The sequence below is a fragment of the Pieris rapae genome, chromosome 7, assembly GCF_905147795.1.
Source record: "Pieris rapae chromosome 7, ilPieRapa1.1, whole genome shotgun sequence".
NCBI classification, from domain to species: Eukaryota; Metazoa; Arthropoda; class Insecta; order Lepidoptera; family Pieridae; genus Pieris; species Pieris rapae.
In genome coordinates, this window is record NC_059515.1 from 8412959 (window position 1) to 8440216 (window position 27258).

Sequence of the window (27258 nt, forward strand, 5' to 3'; positions counted from 1 at the left end):
CTCTGTCAGAAGTAGCTTTTTTCGACCATTGGCGGGACTTGTCCAGCTGTGATTAGAGGATTAGGGGAATGCTTTATGTGTATCCGATTGTCTGTCTTAAATTAGTTACGGTACACAAAAACACCCTATGTAGTCACAGGAAGGTGTACGCCGGGTTACGCGATTCTTAATCTTAATATCGGGTGTAAACGCCCAATCGTAAACTGTACCTTAATTTTTGAAATTGGAATTTACTTATTTTGGCGCGTTAGGGAAAAATAAGTTATTTTTACGATGCGCGCGCACACCGCCACAAAAAAACCGAAACCCTGAAGTAATATTTCAGTTTATTTGTGCTATATATAGATAAAGTACATTTAAACAGATAAACATTTGTATCAGCGGGGTGAAATGTTAGTTACTCATATTTTTGAATAGCTTATAAATTATCTCCATCATACGAAACCGCAATAAAATGTTATCGTCCACAAATTTGCTAAGAAGGCACCATCCCATACTTGGCAATCGCGTTTATTGACACACACAATGTGACTATTATACGAAAAAGTTTTATTATACTAGAATGTTCAAGTTAAATTTTCGCATTGGCACCTTGCCCCGATCCTAACGTCTTGCGGGATGTTGTTAAGGCATTATAGGGATGTAGATCGACGGTATCGGTAATAAAACTTTATATTGGCTCTGCGTGGCTCCTGGTATTATGTATATCGTAAATACTTAACTATAGACAACCCTATTGTCTGGTTTTACAGCCGTTTTGTTGGCATTACTTCGGTTCTATGAATCTCAAGTACATCTCTAGTGACACGTGAACATAAATGTATTCATTCAACTACAAAAACTGCGTTAAAATATGTCATTTATAAACCTATACATATGAGCTCTCTATTATTGTAGGCGTCAGCAAGCTACTTGTTTTTAATTTATTTTACTATTCTTTATTACTCAAGATGTCATGTTCCATCATGGTGTAATGGTTGCAGCTTTACAGACATTGTGTAAAAAAAAACTTGGGTATTAAAGAGTGCCGGAGAGTATATTGCCAGTTCTTCTCTTCCCTTGATTTGAGAACTGGCAGTAAATGTGAAATTAGAATCATTTAATGTATATAATTTCTTTTTTTGACGTTCATAAGTGTACATTATGTGACCTATATGAATAAATGATATTTGATTTGATTCGATTACTTTAGGCAATTATAATTTTTCAGAAATACACAAAATTATTATTTATAGCACCTTGAAGCCGTATCTTGTAAACTATCTAGGCCTGCCTAGTAGACAGTAAGATGTGTTTTGTGTGTGTGACGCAATACATTTACTAGCACTACATTGTTTAAAAAATCCTTTTATACATATAAATATTTTTCCACTAATAAATTTAATTAATTAAATAAACAAGCAAAGAGTTTTGCTCTGCATTATTTCTAGTTGTCATCCAACTAGGAATACCTTGAACCTCAAAATAAATAACTTTCAAAATAATTATTTAACATGAACGAATAAATTAAACCCGACTTTAGAATTTTTCCAACGCATTTAATAAGTAAATCTCGCGCGGTTATCACTCAACAAAAGGTAACAAAGGAAATCTGGAACGGCAAAATGAAGGCGATATTAAACTGCAACTACAAAAGTTACCTCGCATTTATCACATTTACAGTAGTAATATTTTTCAAAGCCATGTTTTAACGCAGATTACTTTCTTTATTCGAAGTGTGGGTTATGTTTATTAACTTTGCATACGTTTATATGAGTCTTGGTAATCTTACGGCAATAGAACTTTCTGTCTTCTTCAACTGTCTTCTTTTCTATTCCTTCTTAAGATGCGACCAGTCGCTCTATTAAAGTTGCCTATGCCCTGTGAAAATCTTCTTTCTAAATGTCAACCCAATTACGATGATAATAATCTATTAGCGTGTGAGCGTATGTTGCAAACCAGGAATTATAGGAATCGGCGTTGAAGTTTAGGTAACATATTATCTTATAACGTATTCAGAAATAAAAAGTCAACAAACCTTAAACTTCACAAAGCTACGTTAAAAGTTCGCAGTTGATTTAAAACTATGGGATACTAAGGAAGTATTTCTTCATAAAAGGATATTTTTTTATAGAACAAGGGGCAAACGGGCAGGAGTCTCCTAGTGGAGTGAGTTGCGTTTTAATAATTGGAAATAACATATTCTAAACACTGTATAGCTAATAATTACACCTTGATTTCGTGTCAACAAACATGTCGAAATTGATATGTAATTTTCGTAAAACTAATCAATGTTAAGTAAACACACTGAAGTTTCATATGGAAACAAATATTTGTCATTACTTTGACTTGATTTTGTCTACATCACGAGTTTACGCATGGTTGTGATTCCACTTTATGTAAAACTTTTTCCTTGTAGGTTCAACTGACTTCGTTTTTTATATATTTGGTAACATTGTCTCGATATGAACCTGAGTTTCTTGGCCTTTTTTATGCATGCCGAAGCGTGGTAGGTCAACGGCTTATATACATTATATGGACTAATTCAAAAACTCACAGCTACGTCAAAAAAAGAAATATACATTAAATGATTCTAATTTTACATTTACTGCCAGTTCTTAAATCAAGGGCGTAGAACGGAAGAGAAGAACTGGCAATAAACTTTAAAAATATCAGAGAAAGAATTATTCTTGCATGTAGCAACTACTTTTATAAAGCAAAAATTATAATTAAAATAGATTTCTTAGCACATGAAAGGAAACCGCTACATATTCATGAATTATAACATATAATTATAATTACAAATACCTATAAATAACTTAGTATTGCAGAGACTAAAATATTAATAAAGTTATCGCAATAATGGCTCATTGTAATTCTATTAAGGATTTTAGATTATTATTTAATCGAGCTTAACATAGGAAGAAGGAAGTAACTTTACATAAAAAATAGCACATCGTCCAGATCGGTTTCATTAATCACGCACTTGACGAAAAAGTGAATCTGCATCACAATGGAATTTTGGGGCAAATCAATTAATCATATATCCTTACAATGCTGGCCCGTTAACTTCCTTGTTAAGGTTCTGATAATGGCCTACATTACAAAATCAAATCGCTGGAACGAAATATTTTTTTAGTTTCTAAATACTCTTGTAAAGTAAAAAAAATAAAGTATATGTTTATTATGGAATATAAGATACAGGTATCACTTAGTCCACGTTATTCAATTTGAATCGTTAGACCAACTCATCGGCAAAGACAACAGATGGTCGAGAGATAACCTGCGTAAAAAACCCTCGGTATTTTTTTCAAAATAGCAAATCTCAATACCAAATGGCAAACAACACTTATTTTAAAACAAATTAAAAGCAGCCTGTCTAGCATCAATCCCAGGCCGTTAACTTTATAGTAAGCCCTTTTACACAGCTTTTCTTGATTAAATTCCTTAAATTTATTAAAAGGCAGAGATAAGAGAGCCTTGAGAGCCCAGTCACATTATCGGTTGAGAATATAAAAATTGTGGGAATACATACACTTAAGCTGAAACTGAGATTTTCTCTTAAGAAGTAATAGTATGAATTACCGACAAATAACAAGAATATAATGAGAAACGTTATAAGAGCTGTGAGCAAGTGTTCGAAATGAAAAGTCAATTCGTTTTTTGTTTAGATTTTTAAGTTGCTTAAATACATATGTACTAAATTACTCGATAACAGAAACCCCCTTTTGAAATCCGTAAAACGGCTGAAATGTAATCTTCACCGTTGGAAAATTTCAACATTGCAAAAGAGTTCCAGATATTCGTGGTTATTTCCCGAAAAATGTCGATGTCGAAAACGTCGGGGTTGATAAATGGTCAAAATTTTGTTTAACTTTTAAAGTTCGCTCGTTTTCTAAAATATCGACTATGTTGACATTTTAATACCAGCTTTAAAATATATGGCGCTTCTGTATGGCTAATACGTTTTATCTAAATAGTCATAAATTTTTGGAATTTGTCACAATATAAGCGTTGTTGATATTTAAATTTGGAGCACTTGATACGTACAAAAGGTCAACGAAAACGTTGACGTCTCCAAAAGGTTAGCAGTAGAAGACAACATTGTCATTTTAATAAGTAATTTCCTTCAGGTGGATACACCGGACAGCGTGCTACAAAGTGGCTTAGGCCTCGGTCCAGGTCCTGACACAGCTCTTAGGTCCATGGTTGACCCTAGAGACTATGATCGGCTACGCTTCTTTCAAATGACAGCCGCCCAACCAAACACCTTTGAAGAAACTATACATAGGGTGAGCTTTCGTTTTCCTGCGTGAAGATAAATATAAAGTACTGTGTTTTAGCTTTGACCATCGTCGTAACAATAATGAGATTTAGTCATCCAATAATGGAGCTTTATAAACTTTTCAAATTTAAAGCAAAACACAGTAACTTTCAAAATTTCAGCAGGAAAACTTTCTGTTACACTCGGGTTGGCAAAAGCGTAATTATGTTGATTAAATACCCAATTTTACTATCGATCGATTGTGTTGGCCCTAAATCGTTCGATATTTTTGCCAACGGAGATGTAATGGATGTTCAAAATTCAAAATTTTCATCGCCTACAAGTTTTGGTTTATACATTTGGAATGCTCGGAGATTAGGAGGTGGCTATCATTTCAGCTTTTCTAAACATCATTTTCATAAACAGTGTATTCTTAAATAAAAATGTATTATGCACGACACGCACCGTAGATTGGTTGCATGCAAATGTTTGAGTCTTTAGTGCAGTGTGTAAAACTTCGCATGTGAGTTTATTATTAAGGGCTACCTTTTAAGTTCGTTAATTGTTTATCAATAGTGAGATCCTCGTGAGATACACTCGCTAAATTTATTCGCAGATGAACTTATTATTATAAACTATACAAATAAAATACGGCCTGGTATAAATTATTCTCACGTGGATCGGGATAAAGCAATGCTCCCAGCATGCAGTCTTAAGCAATTCGTAAAAATTAATTATGTGCATGGACGTTTGTATAAAATGTACGTGTAATTTTAATAAACAGTGCACCTTTTTCCTTCATCATTCAATGATATGATCTTTTATATTATGTAACATTTATTTCAATATACGGAATGCACCATTTAAATCGCAAATCATAAAAAAGGTTTTACTATAAATTTACGTTTAAATGTTGGACGATCTCGCTTGAAAAATTTCCTAAAGGATATAACTTGCATAAACTTTTAAATAAATGAGATATTGTGCTTGTTGCAGTTAAAAGTTCAAGAGGCGATGAAGAAAAAGGACAAATTGGCGAGAGAACAAGAAGAGGTAATTTGTTTAAAAGTTTTTTCTCATAGATCGGTGGTGTTTAAAATTTTTATTGATACAATAATCGACATATAATTGGTATATTTACTCGAATTATATGGATTGGAACGCAGTCTACTTATAAGCAAGTAACAGAGATACGACCTCCAACAATTCAAAATTCGAGCGTACTCCTCCCTTAAAGGCCGGCAACGCACCCACTAAAATTGGGTATCTATAAGCTGCGATGACTGCCCTTTCGGGTGTCCCGCAGGATCGTTTGCCGCCCTATTATTTAAAAAAAATATCAATGCAAAGTTAAAATATTAGCCTTTCATAATCCCTACAATACAACACTCTCAAAGTTCACAATGTCCCTGACATTGTGTATTGATTAAGGGAAATTCAAAACTAATACAAGCGTAACAGAGTTGGTAATCCCAAGCTCACATTGGTTTTGCGCTGGCCTCCGACTAATCATGCTCTAATCTGCAGCTAAGCCTGTTGGAACTTGTACCGCTTCGATACGAAACTTTGGAAGCCTTTCGCTAAGCATGTTACATTCGTTTCTGCTCTCTTGTCAATTACTCTGAAAGTTTATTACTTCGATACTACTAACGTGCTGTATAAAAATAACCAATCGTTAAAGAACAATTCATAAATTATAACTTTCACGTTTAATTTCTAAATAACTCATTGTTCCTTTAACTATAGTAGAAAACGGAAATCGATGATCATAAAACAACATAAATCTATAATTTCTTAGTACATAAATTAACTTTAATATCTTCAATACGTTTCTAGTTATGTGGAATTGGTTGTACACAGGCTTTGAATATTTATTGTTCTGTTTGCAATTTTTTTTGTTTTATATTGCTTGTATTCCACCTCGTTAGGATGCCTTTACACCCACACTGATTTGATCATTCCTTTTATTGTAATATTGTTATTGTTGAACAATTAAAGGTTGTATTATTTATTAAGAGTATATATTTTTTACAGATCCTACGGGACATCAGACACGGTCTCATCAATATGGGGCGGGACGGGGTTCGGGGTCCGTTTGGAGGTATATATATAAAATTATGATATACTTTAAAATCTGTTTGGAATTTTGAAACAATATTTACAGTATAGACCATGATGATCAAATGGTTAATTAAAGTAATTTTTACAGAAATATCATTAAAAGTTAATAAAATTGACAATACTTAAGTCTATGTGTTACATCCTTATGTCTACTGAATGTTCTATAGTTGCTTAAAGGTACTTTGGCCGTATTTGATGTGAGCATTGTTATGAACCACTTGTGTTATGCATTCTAAATTCAAAATTTATTTGGGCTTTCTTTTGTTTTATTTCAATTAGATCACAATCGGAATTTAATTTGCTTGAATGAACTCTAAGGATTAAGGTCAAAATATCATAAGGTCATGAGTAAAAACGTCGGAAAATAATAATTAAATGGGATAATAAATTTGAAGCATGTTACTTGCACGATGTTTTGACACTTAATTTACTGGTCATCTTGACGGAATGCTTACTTTGATATTGTCATTGATTTATCGTTCGGTATCGCAATCATCCGGTATGCTTTCGATGTGCATCCTTCATCAATCATACATTGAAATGACTCGAGAATCGATGCGATAGAAACTCATTAAACAAGAAGAGATGAATAACAAAAATAAACCGGTTATTTAAAACCACCATCATCACAGCTACGAAGTTTTGTTTGCGTCGAAATGCTAAGTGCATGTTTTTGAAAATATAATTTTGCATCAACCACGCACGGCTTTCCGATGTTCGTACACAGCTTACCTGCAGTGTTGTCAGTGAAACCGCCATTTAATAGGAGGGCCTTTAACGGTAAATTTTTTTGCAATTATGCTAGCATATTTTATTTGCACTATTGAGGGTTGTGTCTTCGTATCTAATCAAAGAATCGTTTGCAGACGACACTTATATGTACGATGATGAAGCGCGAGGGTTGTCTGGACGAGGCCACTGGTATGATGAGCCACCCTATGAAAGTGATCCAGAGGACTTTCTCATGGGTGGAGGCGCACCAGCCGCTACGTTTCAAAACGGCCGAGTTTGTTTTACGCTTAATCTCCGAAACGAGCCGAGAGGTGAAGGCGTGATATCATTGAGAAGTGCTGGCGATATAAGCTTAGCGAGGGCTCCGCGGAGAGGATTAATAATCCCACAGAGCGGCCCCTACCCAACAACTGTGATACCGTTGCGAACTGCGAGAGATAGGGAAAGCGGGGATTACGCCGCGTCTGACATACAATCTATAGGATCGCGACTATCCGGCATATCGTTGGAATCAACTCGTTCCGAGCGGGATTCGAGACGAGGTTACAGGCAAATGTCAGGCTATCGAATAGGAATAGATCCGTTATCGCCGGCTTCATCGGATTACGAAGATCAAGAGAGCGAGACTGATTCGCAGCATATAGCGACAGTGCATAAGGTAATCGAATTACAATCAGTGAAATCAATTTAAATGGCAATTTGAATAACATATTGATAACAATTTTCAGTCAGCGGATGATTTGGAAGGTGTTTCGAATTTAGTGGGAAAAGTTCGTGGTCTTAGGCAAGATGTACAAAGAAAAATATCGAGATTACGACAAGAAAGAGGCCCTGAATGTTCCGAAAGGCGAACAAGTGGGGACCAGGCGTTTCCATGTTCTAATAGTTCTTTTGAAAGTCTTCCCAGTGGATCAGGCAGTAGTGAGTGGATTTAACTCTGTGTTAATATAAATGTTTGTAAATAAGTTGTGTCTTTCTTTTCTCTGTTCCACGTCCGCAGTAAGTGATAGTATAACTCAACTGACCTCTCAACCTTTCAACTAATTGAATATACCAATAACAATATTAGCTAGTGATTGACATGCCAATTAATTGAAAAAAAAAGGAAAACGGAACTGCCACTTTCATTTGTTTTACTGTTACCGTGTTTTAGGTACAACAGTATTTTATTGTTATACAAATTGGTACGTCTATCTTTTGTCATTGTATTTATTGATTATATTGTAATAATACCCTGTTAAAGGAAGATTAAAATCAGTGTCCGCCAAACATGAAAAAGCCACGCGAAATTCAACTGCCTTGAGGGCGTTAAGGTTTAGCGGCTGCTGCTTGTATACCTACGCGTTTAGACGTAAATACAATGTTTATGTACAGGCACGCAGGCATTGGTTCGAGCCGGTAGTAATCATTCATCTCTCTCGGCAGAAGAAAACATAGAATTAAGTCCGGCCGGGCGGAGTCTTCTTGTGCCACAGATGCTGTGCCGTGCCCGTGCTCTGGTTGATTACATACCCAATATATATGAAAAAGATGCTTTGAGATACAAGGTAAGATTTAAATATTGATAAGTGAGATATAAGTATTACTATATTAAATTACACTTCGTTATTGCCGATGTACGATGCTGCCTTATCGCTAACAAGCGATCTTTTCCAGGCAGCATAATAATGAAAAAAAACTAAAAATAAATATGATAGGTATAGCGCATATGCCTTATCAAATATTATAAAAAATATAGAATTCCTAAACTTAACCTAAAATAATACAATTTTTTTAATGAAATAAACTTTAAAAAAATTACCGATACATGAATTGCGATGCAATAAGAATAAGAATAACAACAGTCATGATTGAGCAGGATTGGATATGGTTAACAAATGTATGTAAACAGTGTATGTGTTTTAAAAGATATTAGGGATTAGCCAATTTTACGAAGTCGGGCACCCTATTAATTGATTATCTTGAATCTCTGAACTGTATAAAAAAATATTAAATAATATTTAGTTTAATTCGTTTTATGTTATTTTGGCTAAGCTAAAAAAAATATTTTTATTAACAGAAAGGAGACATCATCGAAGTGATAAACATGAATGCGTCAGGAATATGGCGTGGAGTGCTTAACAACAAAGTTGGTAACTTCAAGTTTGCCAACGTTGAGGTTTTGTCAGAAAGGGATGCTTCCAGATCAAGAACTCTGAAATGGTGCAAGAGCAGGGAAAGACTATGGGAGACACGTCCTCGAACGGTAGAAGAATTATTGAGAAGGATAGATTTGCCAGAATATGCCATAGCATTTGCAAGAAACGGATATGAGGATATTGAGCTGTTTAAAGAAATTGAGCCTTCGGATTTAGATTACTTGGGGATTATGACTCCGGACCATCGGACGCGTATCCTCGCTGCTGTACAACTGCTACACCAGCTTGAATGTGAGTATAATCAGTGCATATATATGATGTTAATTGACAACTTCTTCATTTTTTTTATTTTCTGTTTATTTATATTCAACAGGTTTTGAAGTGTGTCTGTGAGTGTGTATGTGTGAGTTTGCGTTTTTGTGTGATTTTAATCCATTCTATTTGCTTAGTTCCTTCAAACATACGCGTCTGGATATGATATAGAATAAGTCGAGACTCGCGTATTCCAAACAACAACCAATGCCATCGTCTAAAATTTTTGATGTTTAATGTGATATTTTGAGCCGTCGCGTCGGTGAAAGTCCCATTTGTTCTTCTGAATAAAATATTTCTTTTTACAATACATTTTTTTATAATAGGTGGCGAAGGTGAGGTTGAGGGAGACGGTGGTGGTTCTAGTTCTGAAGGCGGTGACTCACCTTTCGGAAGGAGGCAATTCCCGCGTGACTCTGGATGCTACGAAGCAGGAGTTGGCGTCGGTGGCGTGCGCGTTCGCACCTCACCACTGGTGCACAGAACTGACGAACCCTCACATCGGCCTCCAGAACCGGCTCCTCAAGCAAAGCGCTCTATTCGCCGACGCCAACCCGATGACGCCGAATGCGACAGAATTGAAAGATATCCGGGTACAATTGGAGAAAAGATCGTCATTCGTGGCGGAGGCCTGCCGGGCGGAGCGAGAGACGACACTTGTGAATCCGATCATAAGTTGAATGTTGTTAAATTTGTCGCCGGCGCAGAGACCTGTGTGTCTGAGAAGAGTAGTGATTCTGGCGTGAGTAGTTCGTCGCTGAGTTCTGCGCATCCGCACCGTCCCTGAGCGCGGGCCGGCGCGACCGCGCTGTCATAGGCCACAACGCGGGCGCCGCCCCTTCAACGAACTGATCCCCAAACTGAAGCAATTAAAATTGAAGTTCTTCAATCGTAACTCAAACTTCTCTACTAGAAAAATATTTAACAAGTTCTGTGTGAACCGCTACAAACAGATCTAACTTTGATATGGACGCTCAAATCTGCCATTTTATTTAGATTTATTTCAATTTTATAACTTTTTCTATGATATACAGTGAATGTTTTAATAGATAATCGCATTTATAGATTAGTGATAAGACTGATATCACCTGTTTTGAATTTTTTTTTATTATTTACTAATTTACGTCAATTATGTTAACTTGCCGTAATTTTATTCTTAACTGTGAACAACATGCATTTTAGGTATAATATTCTTACATATTAATTGGTTTATGCAAGCAAAGGCCTAAATGATTGCTTATTGTGAAATGGAGAATAATTGCGTATAGCTACTACCAAAGACGTAGCAATGAATGGTTTCTGTCAAGAACTAGAACGTGGAAGTATCGATATTTCTGATTCGTTTGACATATTGTATTTTTGAGTAGAAGCTTTCTGAAACCATGTACGATGCATAGGTTTGAGAACTGTTTCTTACTTCGTTGAAATATGTCGAACAATCTGCGATTGCTGAGTTGGTCTTAGCTATTTTGGTTGGCATTGTTTTGGAAATTTTGTTGTTCGCAAAGAACAACAATTTATTTCCACTAGTGTACGGAAAATTTGGAAAGTAATTTGATTGCTTCGTCTATGGATGGCAATAAGTCTTCGTTATATCCGTGCGTTATGAGCGCATCTTAAATAGCAATAATTGTATATAATTAATAGATAGGTTAATTATTATATGTTGAAACATTTATAATTTTTTAAAAGAGCTTTATGCGGTTTGCCGCATGTATATAGGTGGATAGTGTAGATGGGGTGTGAAATTGAAAATTTCGCCCAAAACTTTGCCGGTTTTTGTCATTTCCCTTTAGACAATCGTTGTGATTCTAGTTAAATTCCGATATATTAGTATAGAGAATACCTCCACTTATGAACTTAATAGAGAATTACTGCCGTTTTTTGACAAAATAATTTAATATACAGTCAGAACAATTCCGTAAAATGCTAACAGTTTTTCTTTACATTAAGACGGCCGTACTCCGAGTCTTTCATTGAATTATCTTTAATTATAGATTTTGTTTAAAAATTACGCAGTGACTTAGAGAGGCACTAAATACGTATTAGGGCAAATAAATCTAAATGGCCCTAGTAACCGAGAACGCTTAATAAACGACTCTGAATACGGTTGTTAATCAGCTGGTTTGTATGACAGTTTCTAAGCCAAGCTTTAAACATTCAATTTCAGTGTTCAATAAAATTAACTCCTATTCGTAATATTTCTTTTTCGTACACGAACTAGTCTGAATAAAATGTAAATAGATAGATGTTTGTTACCTGTATATTGTAGATAGAATATGTTTTCTTTGACACTTATTGTATATTAAATCTTTATTAAAATTAATTTTAATCACGTATTTATATTTTACTCTGTTCAATATAAGATTGTGATTTAATTTTCGATTTGTTTTCATTTAAGCAATATTTCGCAGTACCGTACTTTTGTAGCAATATTTATATTTTTTTAAACGAACATTATGTAAGTTTTCAATTCTACAAAAAAGGATTCTAAATAAATACATCCAAATTAGTTTCTCTTTTATTTATTCATTCCTTTAGATATACAACACATTAAATTGGTAGACATTAAAAACAACATAACCTTAAAACCTATATTGAAAAAGCTAAAGTGCTAACGCTAGTACCTACTTTTATTAAACATACTGTTCAATTCGAATTCACGAAATAATCACATGAATACGTAATTGCTCTATATAAAATAAATGGGTGCTTTCAACCTAACATGAAACGGCTATAAAACTAGTTAGGGAACTCGTTAATTACTTATTAAAATAATTGAGATTTAATGAGCCGTTTTAAGTCCAACGATCAACTAAGACATTCTAATATGGATATTGAGGAAAAGTCATGCACACATAAGCGTGCTTAAACAATCATAATCTGTAAGTATCACGGCATCATCTGTACTATAGCACTGTATAAACAAGCAAGCTATTGCTCACTGCCTTGATTCGACCATAACATGACTTGTGTTCTACAATGTCGATCAAACTTAAATCTAAATAATAAGATCTGCTAAACGATTTCTTCCATCGAATAGTTGACATTTCACAGTGCAGATAGTTTCTGAACTAAATTAAAAATACATTTACATTGTGTAAAGTAATCATTTTTATTCTTTTTATAAAGGTTTTGTTTCAATGATTTCTGAACGAACAAAATGTACCAACGCGGGTGGGTCCACGTGTGGATGATTCCATCTATGGAATATCTGTAATAACAGGCACTAGAAATAAATTACTCCAAAGTATGTAGAAATAATTAACACCGATTGTAGGTAAGTCAAAGAACTTTACTAATGAGACGGCGAGCAAAAGATCTCTTCCAGGAGTTTCTTTCAAAATTTCGTTTCGTTCGTTTTTGAACACCGCAAAAGCCTCTTTGCCGAGTGAGAAGTTCTTTTTATAAATACACTGTCTTCAATTTAAAACAGAACACTCGTCAGTTTCGGATATTGAGGTGAAAAAATGCTTGTATAATTTTGTTTGTGATACCAGAAGGATGTCATTAAAGACTTTTCAATGTTTTAAACTGTAATTAAAATGCCTGTTATAATATTACTAGCGATCCGCCCCGGCTTCGCACGGGTGCAATACTGATACTAAATACACTACAGAAAATCTGTGAACGTTGTATATAAAAATGTAGGTTATCCATAAGAGATAGACATATACCATCACAGACTTTTCTGTAGACCTTTTCAATGTGTACAATACTTAGTGCATTATTTTGATAAAACTCGTAGGGTTCAGCCTGCGTTTGCAATGTAAGCGGAAAAAATGTAATTATTTACGACATCACTTTAGAAACCTCAAAAGTAACAGTACTTCTCCACTATTTAATGGATGTTATTATACATATAAACCTTCCTCTTGAATCACTCTATCTATTAAAAAAAACCGCATCAAAATCCGTTGCGTAGTTTTAAAGATTTAGCATACAAAGGGACATAGGGACAGAGAAAGCGACTTTGTTTTATAATATGTAGTGATAATGCAGGAATCTTTTATCTTGTGATTTTTAAAGTTTATTTTATTGGACACATATTATATATAATGCCACATTTTTTATGCGATTAGTAAACTTTTAAATTATGTATAAAATACCTAATAACTAACCTTAAAATATATTAAATTATCAATGTTTCAATAATTGTAGAAAGAAGTGCTCAAAATTTAAAAAGTAGTCAACATAATTTTCAATTAACAAACAATAAAACTTTTACTGGTTGCAACTAGATACGTTTAATATTACATAATATAATATGAGTGTGATGGCGTTGATTTTTAGCGAGCAGCAGAAAGGTCTTAAGCTAACAAATTAAGGAGCTAAACTCATTTAAGTAAGCCTCATTTGAATTTATTTACTTTGAAATTATCTTTATAAAATATAAGTTTATTAGCGTCCCAGAGTTCAATAATGAACTTTACGTTCGCTGGCAAACTTTATATGAAAAATGATTAATGGCCTGCGGATACCTCCTAACTACAATCCTACATGCGAAGAATAACCTGCGGCATTCTTTTATTAACTTTGAAACTCGAATTCTATGTAATTTACTGTTTGTAGGTAATTTTGGTGAACGGTTTTTTTGTTTTTTTTTGCGTTTTTCAATAACTAAGTCCGTCTGTAACTCCGTCATTCCTAAACAAATCTATATTTTTGGCAGAAAGCGCTTGACCGCGATGGATTTTGATACAATTTATGATGTATTGTTTCTGTGACAGAAGTCTGACCACTGAGCCACTTTACTGATGGGGATCAAAGGGTTACTTAAAATTATTCTTTTCTTATAGCCTCGACTTGTTTAAAAATATAGAGAAAAAGCACATTGTAAAGTTCATCTTGTTTTTTTATTAGTTAGTTAGTTTTATTATCTCAGTCCTATGAATGTCAAAATCATATTCCTAGAAGTTATAGATCACTGAAAGGTAATTTCAAGGGGAAGGTGATTAAACTTGCAAAAGCAGAGGTACCTTTATTGCGTGGGCGAGTATTTTGACCATAAGTTTGACACTATAAATAACTTAACTTATTATTATGACATTATATTAATGTTCTTATTATGTGTCATTTTAAAAATTAAGCAAATTTGAATGCCTATTTATTTATGTATGGCTGATTGTGCGGATTATTTTTGTTCGATCTAATTATACAACTATCTTGGCAAATAAAGGATTTATTATTATAGTAATTGGAAATATCTTTGTAGTCCATAAAATGATCAGTTATTTATTCGATACACACGAACCAAGTTATATGTATTAGCCTAAAACTTTTAAGCGTACGCGGACAAAACCAAGAAAGTAATTGGTGTACAAAAGTAAAGTCTAGGGCAAAAAGGGCTTCAAAAACTATTATACAAGATCCATGCCTTGATGGACAGACGATCAAAAATTCCACTAACAGTTCACAGCGCCTGCCTGCTTGACTCTTTGCATAAAGTACTAGATGTGCAAACAAGATTCGATTTGTTTCTGTCAAGATGTTATCAATCAATAATTTAAATCAAGTAATCAAGTGACTTGTGAGTGACCTATGATTGGTACCGTAGATTGGTATTGGGCACAGTGCCAGGTATAAAAAAATCTTCCAGTTTTTTTTCGTGAATATCATTAATATATCGGCACTAATAAAAATCTCTTTAAAAAAAAACAAAATTAGACTAAAAAGTGTCTATTAGTTTCTTGCACACTTTCAACGCATAGGCAAGATTTATTCTTATATTTTTGATGCTATTTTAATTAACTTGTAAGCTTGATGCTACAAAAAAACCATGCCACATAAAATATGCCATAGAAAAGTTTATCCTCTAAGAAAACCTATCTGCGTATGGCTGTAAACGTACAAATGTCATATGTAATTCTTTGTGTTGCTTTTCGATGACCTATTCTATTGTTTATTGTTTATAAACTAAATCAATAATAATTTTTCCATTATCACACTAATAACTGGTTCATTCTCATATTTATTAGTAACATAAATCAAGCTTACAAACAACTTCCAGTTCTTTAAATCTTCGTTAACCTGCATAACCCTAACTCCAGTAGCAGACATGATTCAACGCGGGTGTCCTGCTTGTTTACAGTTTGCTCTACTGTAATTAACTTTTTATTAACGTCCTTTGTATTACGGAAGGGATGGTCACCTTGTAGCACCCCACATGAACATCCGCAATTTTAATTGTGGTTTTTTTTTTTCGTACACGTTTTTATCATTAAAATACACCAGTCACCAGAATTCTAAAAATGGTGTAATCGTTGCAACTCCTTACAAAAATTTTCTAAAACAATCAACTTGAAAAAAGAGTGGCGGAGTAGTTTATGTATCCATTTGATTGAAAGATTGATACACTATTTAAATAACTTCGCTCGATAGAAAAAAAATCCAAACAGCAAATTTTTGACACTTTCATTTTATGACGAATATTTATATAGAACATGATTTTTAAATTTACACGATATATTTTATCGCAAGCCAAGTTTAAAGTGATTCATTTCAGAAAAAAATTTACAAAATTACAGTAATTTATTGTTTTACATAACTAATTGTAAACGGGCCGGTGCGCCTTGCTTCAGCTCTCCACTGCGCAGTGCAGTTCACCCCGAGACAGTGACACAGCAATTCCTGCTAATATAGGACCTTAACTCTGCGGTTGTATGTTTAATTTTTGCAAGTAATCCTTACTCCTACGGCAAGAGAAAGCATCGTAACATGTCTTCGATACAAAAATCGATCTGTGTCAGCTATTTAGGATGAAAAAAACAAAGGAAATATATGTATGAGAATGTTATCGGCCAACAAAACTTTTAATACTTTCGTTAGCTATAAAATTAACCTAACCAATATTACAATATTATTTATACGAAACATAAATTAAAACAACTTAATTAAAAATTTAATGAAACTTCGTATGCCAATGACTATAAGACCTAAGTATTCTCGGGAATGCACCGCAGGTGGTCGCTGCCATATCGAGCCAGTCTTTATAATCAATGTTTAAACAGCGTCTTAAGAATTAGTTACGGCGAGATAAAGAGGTCGATTTATCAATGTTATCCGATAGAAATTGAAATATGTCGCGCTTCTAGTCTAATTCCAACAGTGGATAAACCAACAGATAGGAAAATTAAAAATATAGTGTAGGTTTGGCTATAATGACAATTTCTAACTAAACATTGATCACAAAATGTCAATTAAAAAAACTTCTTTTACATATAAAACTATACACATTGACTAAAACTTTTTAAAGCTGAAGTTTTATACTGGCACCTTTATCAAAAATACACCTAATAAGGTGATAAAACCGTAAAAAGTTATAAACATCTGCGTCCCAGTATAAGCCGTGTAAGCAATGAAAACTTTTTTACCCTACATACCCTGATCTCGACATAACATTTCCAAGTACGATGCTAGGCTAAGCCGTTGGCAAACTTAAAATTGTTACCCCAATGTACCCATGTTTTGTGGTTGTGAAAAAACAAACAATAAAGGCAGATATCAACATCCGCCCCCGCTCGTAAAATTAAATGGAACAGGCTCGCACGATCTAAAGCTTTTCCGTTATGAAAACTAATATATAGGTGTATATTTTCCGACAAGGCTTTAGAATTATATATTTTAGTTGAAAACCAAAACACCTTTTGTGTCTTCTAGTTTAACAAGGTTTGCCTAAGCGCTAACTGTGGGCTATTGATAGTAATCAACATACTAACATCTTGTGCATCGCAATAGCGTTATATTTCATCATACGCCAGAATTGGAAGCCTTAGACAAAAATAATTCGGCGACAGGCTTGTCCTGCTTCCGTAAAAGATCCGATAGATTTGATGGAATTATTATATAACATTGATAACAATTATTGTGGTCTAGGATTGAGGCTTGAATCCAGGGCCTATCGATTGTCAAGGCAGCAAGGTTGTTAATAGCCCCTATTTAAAGTAAGAACCGAGAATGTATCAGATGTATAAACCAAGTGAAAATTCAACATGGTCTATAAAAAAGGGATTTGGACACAACCTGCTTTTCCCCTATTAACACTCTTGACAGATGTCTCTTTCTACGTAACAGGTTCAATGTTGTCCTGAATGTGATGACCATTTAAAAGGTTTTCCTTATATAACATTGCTGCAACATCTGCATTTTCAAAGATGAATTCTCTGTCAATTTTTTTTTAATCTAACACAAATTCTAATTCAAAAATCATTTATTCTTTTAGATGTCATAATGTACAATTATGAACAACAAAAAAGAAATATACATTGATTGCTTCTAAATTTTATATTTACTGACAGTTCTCAAATCAAGGGCGTAGAACGGAAGTGAAGAACTGGCAAAAAACTCTCCGCCACTCTTTTAAATCGCCCACAACAGTTCAATCAAACAATAAAGGGTTAAAAATTCAACTAATTTTAATATATTTATCGTCGTCCTAATCGCTGCGTTCCCAATTCCACAACAAGTATTTGGCACAGATTGACTGGTTCGTTCACCTGCATTCCAATTTTAAACTGAATATTTTGTAATATCGCCACGTAGACCAATTACTCGAAAAATCATCAATACAATCGATTGTCAGATCAGCGTTTACGTGAATCGATTTACACTCGATTTCAAGTATCTCGAGTCAGTGCTGACAGCGCCGCGGATATTAACCACTCGTCGGCTAATTGTTCCCAGTTCAATTATCGAACAACTGTCAACGGACTACTCGATTGCTGAAACAAATTTAGCCACCGATGGAAATTAATATCGATTGTTATTCGAATGATACTCGCGTGTGCTGACGCGGAGATGGTTAGATTACGCAGTCCTAACTGAATTGGTAAATGTAATGGCATGCGAATTTATATTTGTATTGTTTTATGAAATAACAGCATTATACATTCGGCATAAATAATAATATACACTCATGCAATACATAGAATTATATATAACAGATCGTTCATTAAAGAACACAAAGTATAGCATTTCACTTGAATTGGAAATATAAATAAAGTGGGCTAAGTTAAACTTTATTTAACAAAACTGAGCAAGTCTAGAATACTGAAGCGTTCTTGAATAATTGATGCTCTGCGCCGAGCCAGTGATGTAGGTAATACAGAACGTAATCGGAATATTATACGTGGATTCATTAGGGGTATACGTACGTCATTTAAATGTTTTTTTATTCTTACGTATAATTGGCTATACAATGACGTGCAAGGAAAGTTGTGAAATGGACGTTAATACTGCTAATTTCAACTACTATTTAGGATTCATTTTCATACCTCACGCAACACTTGAGTTTTTTAAGACGATAATTTTAGTTTTTGACAGGTTTACTTTACACGAATGCTATTCAGCCGATTATATGTTTCTGCTTTCTTACAAATGCCCCCATGGAAGGTGATTCTTAGTTTGCAAACTAAAAACCGAAAAAAACTGTAATAAACAAATAATATAAAAACCACATGAAGAGCCTGCAAAACAAAGTTACGGTAAATTGATAGACTGTTGTAAAACACATCAATATATTCATCAATGTTTGTAATTAAGTTGTAAGAGCAATAAAACTAGCAGGTAAAACTAAAATAGATATGTATATGTAATGAAGTATCCTAGTAATAATAGCATTCTTTCATTTTCCCTGATAAGGTACAGATTGTTTGCTTTTACAACTATGTTATCTCGGGCAAATGATATAAAAAAAAAATCAGTGGCGCTACAACCTCTTTAGGTCTTGGCCTCGGATTTCTGAATCTGTTTCATGATCATTTTTAAATCTAATAGGCAAGGTAGGTGATCAGCCTCCAGTGCCTGACACAGGCCGTCAACTTTTTGGGTCTAAGACATGTCGGTTTCCTCGGGATGTTTTCCTTCACCGTTCGAGCAAATGTTAAATGCCCATATAGAAAGAAAGTCCATTGGTGTACAGCCGGGGATCGAACCTACGACCTCTGGTATAAGACTCGCATGCTGAAGCCACTAGGTCAACACTGCTCTGGGCAAGTGATATACACCATTGAACAGGAACAGGGGGCAAACGGGCAGGAGGCTCACCTGATATTAATTTGTGAGATACTAACAAAGATAAGTGAAATTACAACTAGCCGAGATGAAACTGAAGATATTAATTTTCTGTAAATATTTTCCATCCATTCGTAATTGAAAAGCGAAATTAATCATTTAAAAGGAATTTAACTTGTTACGAACCTTTATTTCCATTCCTTATTGACGGGAATTGGCGTAATTAAGGTTTTATAAACGTAATTGAGTTACTGATTATCATTTACATGAAGGGTTCGAAATTATTTCTTGATGATGCCCTTATTTCCTCTTTTATTGGGGACGCCATTAAAAGTCGATTTTCTCTAACAAAACTTAATAAAGGTAGATTAAAGATTAGTTCTATTAAAGCTTTCAAAGATTATAGAGTGAACAGGTTCTAAGTCAGAAGTCAGGGAATTCATTCGAATTGTATCATTGATAAAAAACCTGTGTGTACTCATACGCGTTAGAAGTTATACTTCTTTGGCGTAAGATGATAAAAATATATTTTTTTAAAGTAGGATGTTTCTAGAAAAAGTGACTCAAACACTCAGAAAAACTAAAATGTTGACTATATCTAACTTCAGAGTATCGGTTTTTTGTGATGTGCGCGCGCATCATAAAAATTTACTCTCATCATTTATACCTAACGCGCCAAAAGAAGTAGGTATTCAATACATGTTTAATACATTTTTTCCTAGAGCAGTGTTGGCCTAGTGGCTTAGTAGCTTTCAACCCTGTAGTCAAACCCCAGCTGTGCTACAATCAGGGACGTAAAACTACTAGCTCGTAAGGTGAATGAAAACACCATGACGAAACCTTAGATCCAAGTAGTCGTCTGTGAGTCAGTCACACACAGAACACAGAAACATCTACAGAAATCTGGGGCCAATTAAAAAATAATTATTTTCTATTTAACATTTATTTATTTATTTATTTCCAGTAAATTTTCCTATCTTAACAGTTACAACTAATGCGATAGAATTCCATTATGTTCTAACATGTTTGTTCAACTTCGAAAATGAATTAGATACTACACTTCGTTGAAATCAAATATCAAATTCATTAATATACATCTGCTTAAATATTAAACTACGTATTATGAAGATGCGGAGTATGTCTTGATGAATTGCTTAGCTTATGATGAACCCGTCTGAAGATTACTTGACTGTGTACACCAAATCACAGGTTTAGTACATAATAACACATATTTTCTATATATACATATTACCGAATAAATAAATCGAATACTGATAGAAAACGTAAAGTATGGATAAGTAATGGATGGAAATGATATTTCTGAAATTCATGGACAAATGTTTAATGTAGAGTGACACACAGGTTATTGTTGGCGTTGGTATGCGTTGCGTAAAGACGTGGGGTCGCACTGCATTTTCTACCGCATTTACCATGTAGAGCAAGCCCTGCAGCCGAGTTTCATCACCACCCGTATCACCTTGACATACGTCATTCCATAACTGAGCATTTTAATATGACTGAAGTTTTTCCGAACAAATTCAACCTGGAATTCAAGAAAAGAGCGAATCAATTTTTAAAAGGCAATGCACGAACGAGCCCTCTGGCAATAGATTTAGATCTTCAATTAGATCTCTTAGATCTTTAATTATAGTCGCAATTTTATTTTATTGCAAATTATTTGTTTATTATTTGATACAATTCTAACAGATGGCGCTGTGTTAAAGTAGCAACCTTTCACATAAGATCCCTACCGTTTCCCTTGAATAGTTTACTACTATGTAATACAAAAAATCTTCGCCACAGCAACGCTTGCCCGAGTCTGCTAATTAATAATATAATAATTGTACCTTATGTAAAATCTCAAAGTCGCAGTGGCAATACACTCCGAATAGATTCCAAATATTACCCGCAGCAAGCTTGATTGAAGGCCGCAAGGAAAGCGGAAGCGTGGTCGTCCCTAGCAAACCTGGCGTTGTGATGTTACTGATGAAAAGAAAGCGGGAAAGACTTGAAGCGAAACGAAATACGAGTTGCAATCTCATATTGAAATTCTTTTGCGCAATCGGTTAATTTCGTCTGTAAATAATTATTAAGAAGTTTTATGGTTGACAGGTAACATAAATTAAAACAAAAAAGAGGTAGCATCGGCGCTGAGAGTATCAATAAAGAATACTTACAAGTTTCAACATACACACGATCGTCACGCGACGTTGCGTCATTTGTGATACATACAGATCACGGCGATCACGTAGTAAATACATAATTTCAAATACAATTTAGAAGAATTGGTTGAATATCATTATTATTATTGCTTTGATAATGGGCCCATTAACTTTAATATTTTATTTAAATTGATTAAGGTGCTCTGTTACTTAGCTAAGTCTTGTGCCTGCAAAGACGAAATAGGAATCGGTCATTATATGGTCAAACCGATATTTAAATTAATTATTTTATATAAATATACATATTACAGTAAATATATCACCACCTTTGTCAATCACCTTTAAACATAACAATGATATATACAGTTTTTACAGTTTTCTTAACCAACATAGTAATAATAAAAAGAAAATTTAACAAATTTATCAGGCCACAACTTAAAACATTAATTCTATTTACATTACATTTATTTATAATTCTTTTTTACAACCCTACTTCTCACGCCAACTGTGGTATAGACTAAATATCGAATTAGTTCTATATAAGATCCTTCAGATGTTTTTATTTATACAATACCGAGTGATTACTCAAAAGTTGTTCAAGGAAATGTTTTCTTAACACGACGACAGAATGTCCCAAAGCCACAAAACATTATTATAAGTTATCACGCACTACACAAGCACACACAGGTACCACTCATTACCAAATCATTACCATAAAATGCGTAAGATTCATTTATGAGTTCAGTCGATATTTTGAGCCATTTGCATTAACAAAAAATTACGAAAGAGCTTTTAGTAAACTCTTTCACAGATTATAATTAATGTTATGTGTTTTTAAGCTAATATATTTCAAAAGTGGATGTTAACTGGTTTATTATAAGTTAAATACGATTTTGTTATTATGAATACAGATACTGTGTATTTATTCAATTGTTTATTAAGGTATATTTGTCGTCCTTATATAAAAATAATTTAATAACATTCAGGTGATTACGTATAATATTCGAATACTTAGAATTATGTATTTTAATTATATTATTATTAAATAAACAATAAAATTACTTGCTTCTGTTTGACTTGGATTGGGCTGATAAATTAAGTTATCTAAATTCAAAAAGGAATACTTTATGGCGACCTTAGACCTTATTATTACGATTTTTTAAATATTTTGACACATCTCGGATAAACTGACTTTGGGGGGTTTTATATCCCTGCTCAGTACATTGAAAATCTGTTAATAACAAATTTTACTTCGCCGGTTCTTAATTCCTTTTTAATTCATTCAACATTTATTATCTTGGAATTGTTTTATCTCTTACTCTGTGACTACCAATATTCATATTATAGCCTTCATTATTTATATCTTTTTAAAACCGTAGTTCTTGTGATTAGCATGTACAAAATATTTAGACTTTCTTTTTATGTATTATTTAAATTTGAGATGACAATAAAAAATTCTATTAAATAGCACTTACAAATGTTTTAATACAATAAACATATGAAAGCCGTAATAATTACTCACTGTACGGGAATACAAGAGTTATCAAAGTGTAATGAGCTTGAGTGCAGTTTCTTGTTTCCATTTTGAGGGCACGCGACAGCTCCTTGGTGGTTTAATTTCAACCATACGTAACCTACTTACGTGTATATGTTTATTTACAGTCCTGATAGCGTAATACATTTACATCTCAATTTAAAATAAAACTGTTAATGTATAATTTAATTTATTTATATCATCGGCTGTTTAGTGAGTGATATAATACAACAGTTTCTTAAGGATATATTGTCAACGATTTACGAACTGGCGGTAAATGTAAAATTAGAAGAGCCTTAAACCTTTTGAGTTAATAAACCTAGTGTAGTGAATATCAGTATCTCGGACATCATTCATTTTCAATGGAATTGAAGGAATGATTTCTGAAGTCTATTGTAAGAAAAAAAAATATCATCACTTATTTAGGCAGAGATGACGGATCACCATCTCCTTTGACATACTTATCGCTACTTTCGTGATTGCCTGACCATGCATGCTCATCAATTATTTACCATGCGTATCACCTCGAGGTCCGTCGTTCCACAACTGAGCGTTTTCTAAGGCAGTTTTTGCCGCGCACCAGCACTGTATTTCTGAACCAATTCGACTTAGGGTCCGGTCTTAGGCCGGCAACGCACTTGCGAGCCTTGTGGCTATGTTAGTGTAAGTAAGTGGTATCACTTAACATCTGGTAAGCTTTCTGCCAGGTTGCCTCCTATCACATAAAAAAAATGGGTACTGTTAACTTCTCTCTACTCTAGTACTTCCTGGAAATGGTTAAGGCATATACGACAAGGCCTACCTAACCCGATTTTACCATCCATGGTTGCCTTACATATCTTACTTATTAATCACTTAATACAAAGTACAATAATTTCTACATGGCCAAACCACCTAAGCATTTCCTTTTATTACCTTGTTATTACGTCCTCCTTTACACTTCTTACGTATCTCTCTATTACTTATTTTATAACACAATGTTACACCACACTTCTTAAAACTCTTTTTCCACAGCATTTATTCTACTCACATTCTTTCTCTGCCACACACATTATTACTATCGTATGTCAACGTCGTGATAAGCAGTCCCCTATGTATGGCCAGTCTAGCACTTTGGGATTTCTTGGCTACACATAAAGAAATGCTCCATTTACTATCCCCAGATCGTATGAATAATATTACACTTATATGATCGCTACTTCGGCTATTTAACATTAGGATCCGTCTAATATCGCACTATCTATATTCATTAGTATTGCTTAAGCTTATTCTCGCCGTACACACAATATACATATAACAAAATAGGTGTTTTAATAAAACACAGTTATCATTGATTACCAAACGTATCAAATGTCGATAATAGAATTTCGCAGAAGCAGAAAATCGATGTAATATAATTCTTCCAAAACCAACTAAAAACTGAGTGATCTGAGGTCAATACGTCGTGATTCGACAGCGACTAACGTATTGCGGGCTTACCCCGACCTCCGGCTGATTTATGCGACGCCTAAATCTCCAATTTACACGCCCACGATTTGATGATAACAAGCCTTTACCTTGATGAATCTGGATAAAATAGCAGTTCTATTGGTTACCCAATATTATTTAAAATAGCTGACCCTATTTTTATCGCATTCTAAAAATTACAACATTGGTTACACATTAGTACATTAAGACAAGTCATATTATTTATTGCATCTTTATTTTCTGAATATTTCTTTCAGAAAAAACAGAGACAGACACACACATGGGACAGAGATTGTCTCACTCCTTGTTAAATTTAAAAATCCCTCTTCATTTATCCATTTCAACTATAGTTTTTACATCTTTGTATATTTCTGATTATTTTTATATATTTACTGTTTATGACTTTGCAATGATTTGTATGTTTTCATGTTTTAGAAAGTAAAACGCCTCATCAACAAAGCATAAGTACATTGGGGATAAAATTCTTTTCCTTTTTTCTATTAACTAAAATTATTATTACACCATAAATAACAAAGTACACGTTCGTCTAAATAACACGTATTTATTCATTGAATTGTTATTAAATTAGAGTTTAAGTAAAAAGTCCATTGTATAGAAACAAAACCAGATTTTAAAAATAAATTTGTGTCCAATTTGTGTTAATTTTGATAAAACAACTTCGTTATATTTGTTCTAATGAACTTGCGAGTACAAAACTCCCTTTAAGCCTTTACCTTAGCCATAGACAGATCGATAAGGATTTAGAGGAGGTGTCTAAGCTGAATAAACAATGTGGCGTCCCCCACACTGTTAACGTTAAATCGCTTTTATTTGTCCCGAATTTGTACTTGTGATGGGCTTTGGAATTGAGTCCTGTTTAATTTATTTCGTACCGTGCGAAAAATTCAATTTGAACTTTGTATTAGTCTGGGTGATAGCGATTCATTATTGACTGGGATAAATGTATTTGAACACTGGATGACAGGCATATTAACCACAGCTTAATATATTATATATTATTTGAAATAAGAACTGTCTGGTCATAATAAAAAACAATTATTTATACGATTTATAATTGTTGAAATAATTGATGTAGGGAAGGCACACCTATCAATGATTCAATCAACGCAAACACATTACTGGAACATAAATATAGAACTTTAGCTTACACCGAGCAATTAATGTTATTTTGATGTGCATATAAGTAAAATAAATAAATGTTTAATAGATATTGATAAATATTACTTGTTGTTTATCTTTCAATATAAAACAGTTCCAGTACTATTCCTTATTAGTTATAATATGGCCCGATGGATGGCCATGCGTCATACTCGTGAACGGGTGCTACTTGTGGTGACTGGTCGTACTTGAATTCGTGTATGCGGTGATATTAGTTGTTTCTACTGCGTATTTGCGTGTTGTTCCCACAAGTATGTAAGTACGTGCTCGTATTTCACAATGCCTCCTGCTGATAGAGGACAAATCTTTGTTTTTAATTTATTTTATTATTCTTTATTACTCAAGATGTCATGTGAAACATGGTGTAATATGGTTGCAGCTACTTACCATGGTTGTGTAAAAAAAAACTTGGCGGTTAAAAAGAGTGGCGGAGTTTATTTGCCAGTTCTTGTCTTCCGTACTTTGCCCTTAATTTCAGAACTGACAGTAAATGTAAAATTAGAAGCATTTAATATATATTTCTTTTATTGACGTTCATAATTGTACATTATGTTAACCTACATGAATGAATGATTTTTGATTTGATTTGATTTATAGATCTTTAAATTATACATACGCTTTCTATATTGTATGAACTGTCATCGGAAATTCAAAATTGACCCATACTTATAATAACTATGCAAATTATATCAACCCCAAACGAGTCTCGCCAAATTGAATTTGTAACTCTAATTAAAACCTTTTGAAATACCGATTCTGTGAAAACAAATGATAGACGAAATAAAAATTTCAATAGATGGATTAGATTTTACCGCGTATTGTTACTGTATTAATTTACATAATGGTAAAGATTTACTAAAAGGGATAGTAAAATTAAAAAAAAACTTCTTGATGGCATTATGCAAGTCGTTATATACATAAAGACAAAACATAATTGTACAGAAGTAATAAATTATCTATAGAACAAAGAAAGAAAGGACGTAAAAATCGAAATGACTGATGAATTATGATACACTTTTAAAAATCTATACCTATATAGATTTTACAATATGCGCAATTAAATTAATACACACATACACAGCAATAACACAAATACAAATTATACCGTGTTTTAGTACCCCATTAATATTTCGAAAGTATTTAATATAGTTAAAATCATAACGAGAGCAGTGTTGGCCTAGTCGCTTTAGCGTGCGACTCTCATGCCTGAGGTCGTAGGTTCGATCCCCGGCTGTGCACCAATAGACTTACTTTCTATGTGCGCATTAAACATTTGTTCTAACGGTGAAGGAAAACATCGTGAGGTAACCGACATGTCTTAGACCCAAAGAGTTGACCACGTGTGTCAGGCACTGGAGG

At 33.7% G+C, this 27258-nt stretch overlaps 1 protein-coding gene across 4 annotated transcripts in view; it reads left to right on the forward strand.

The window, feature by feature from the left end:
- Positions 1-12058, forward strand: part of LOC111004161 — a 104296-nt gene extending 92238 nt beyond the window's left edge. For 2 of the 4 annotated variants that reach the window (XM_022275039.2, XM_022275040.2), the window contains exons 6-13: positions 4113-4271; positions 5240-5296; positions 6278-6344; positions 7231-7754; positions 7825-8017; positions 8471-8643; positions 9156-9525; positions 9873-12058. In XM_022275039.2, coding sequence (XP_022130731.2) covers positions 4113-4271; positions 5240-5296; positions 6278-6344; positions 7231-7754; positions 7825-8017; positions 8471-8643; positions 9156-9525; positions 9873-10333 — 2004 coding nt within the window. In that variant the 3' untranslated portion in view covers positions 10334-12058. The remainder of the gene's footprint in view (positions 1-4112; positions 4272-5239; positions 5297-6277; positions 6345-7230; positions 7755-7824; positions 8018-8470; positions 8644-9155; positions 9526-9872) is intronic. The other 2 variants (XM_022275041.2, XM_022275042.2) reach the window with 2 other exon arrangements.
- Positions 12059-27258: the final 15200 nt, after the last annotated feature.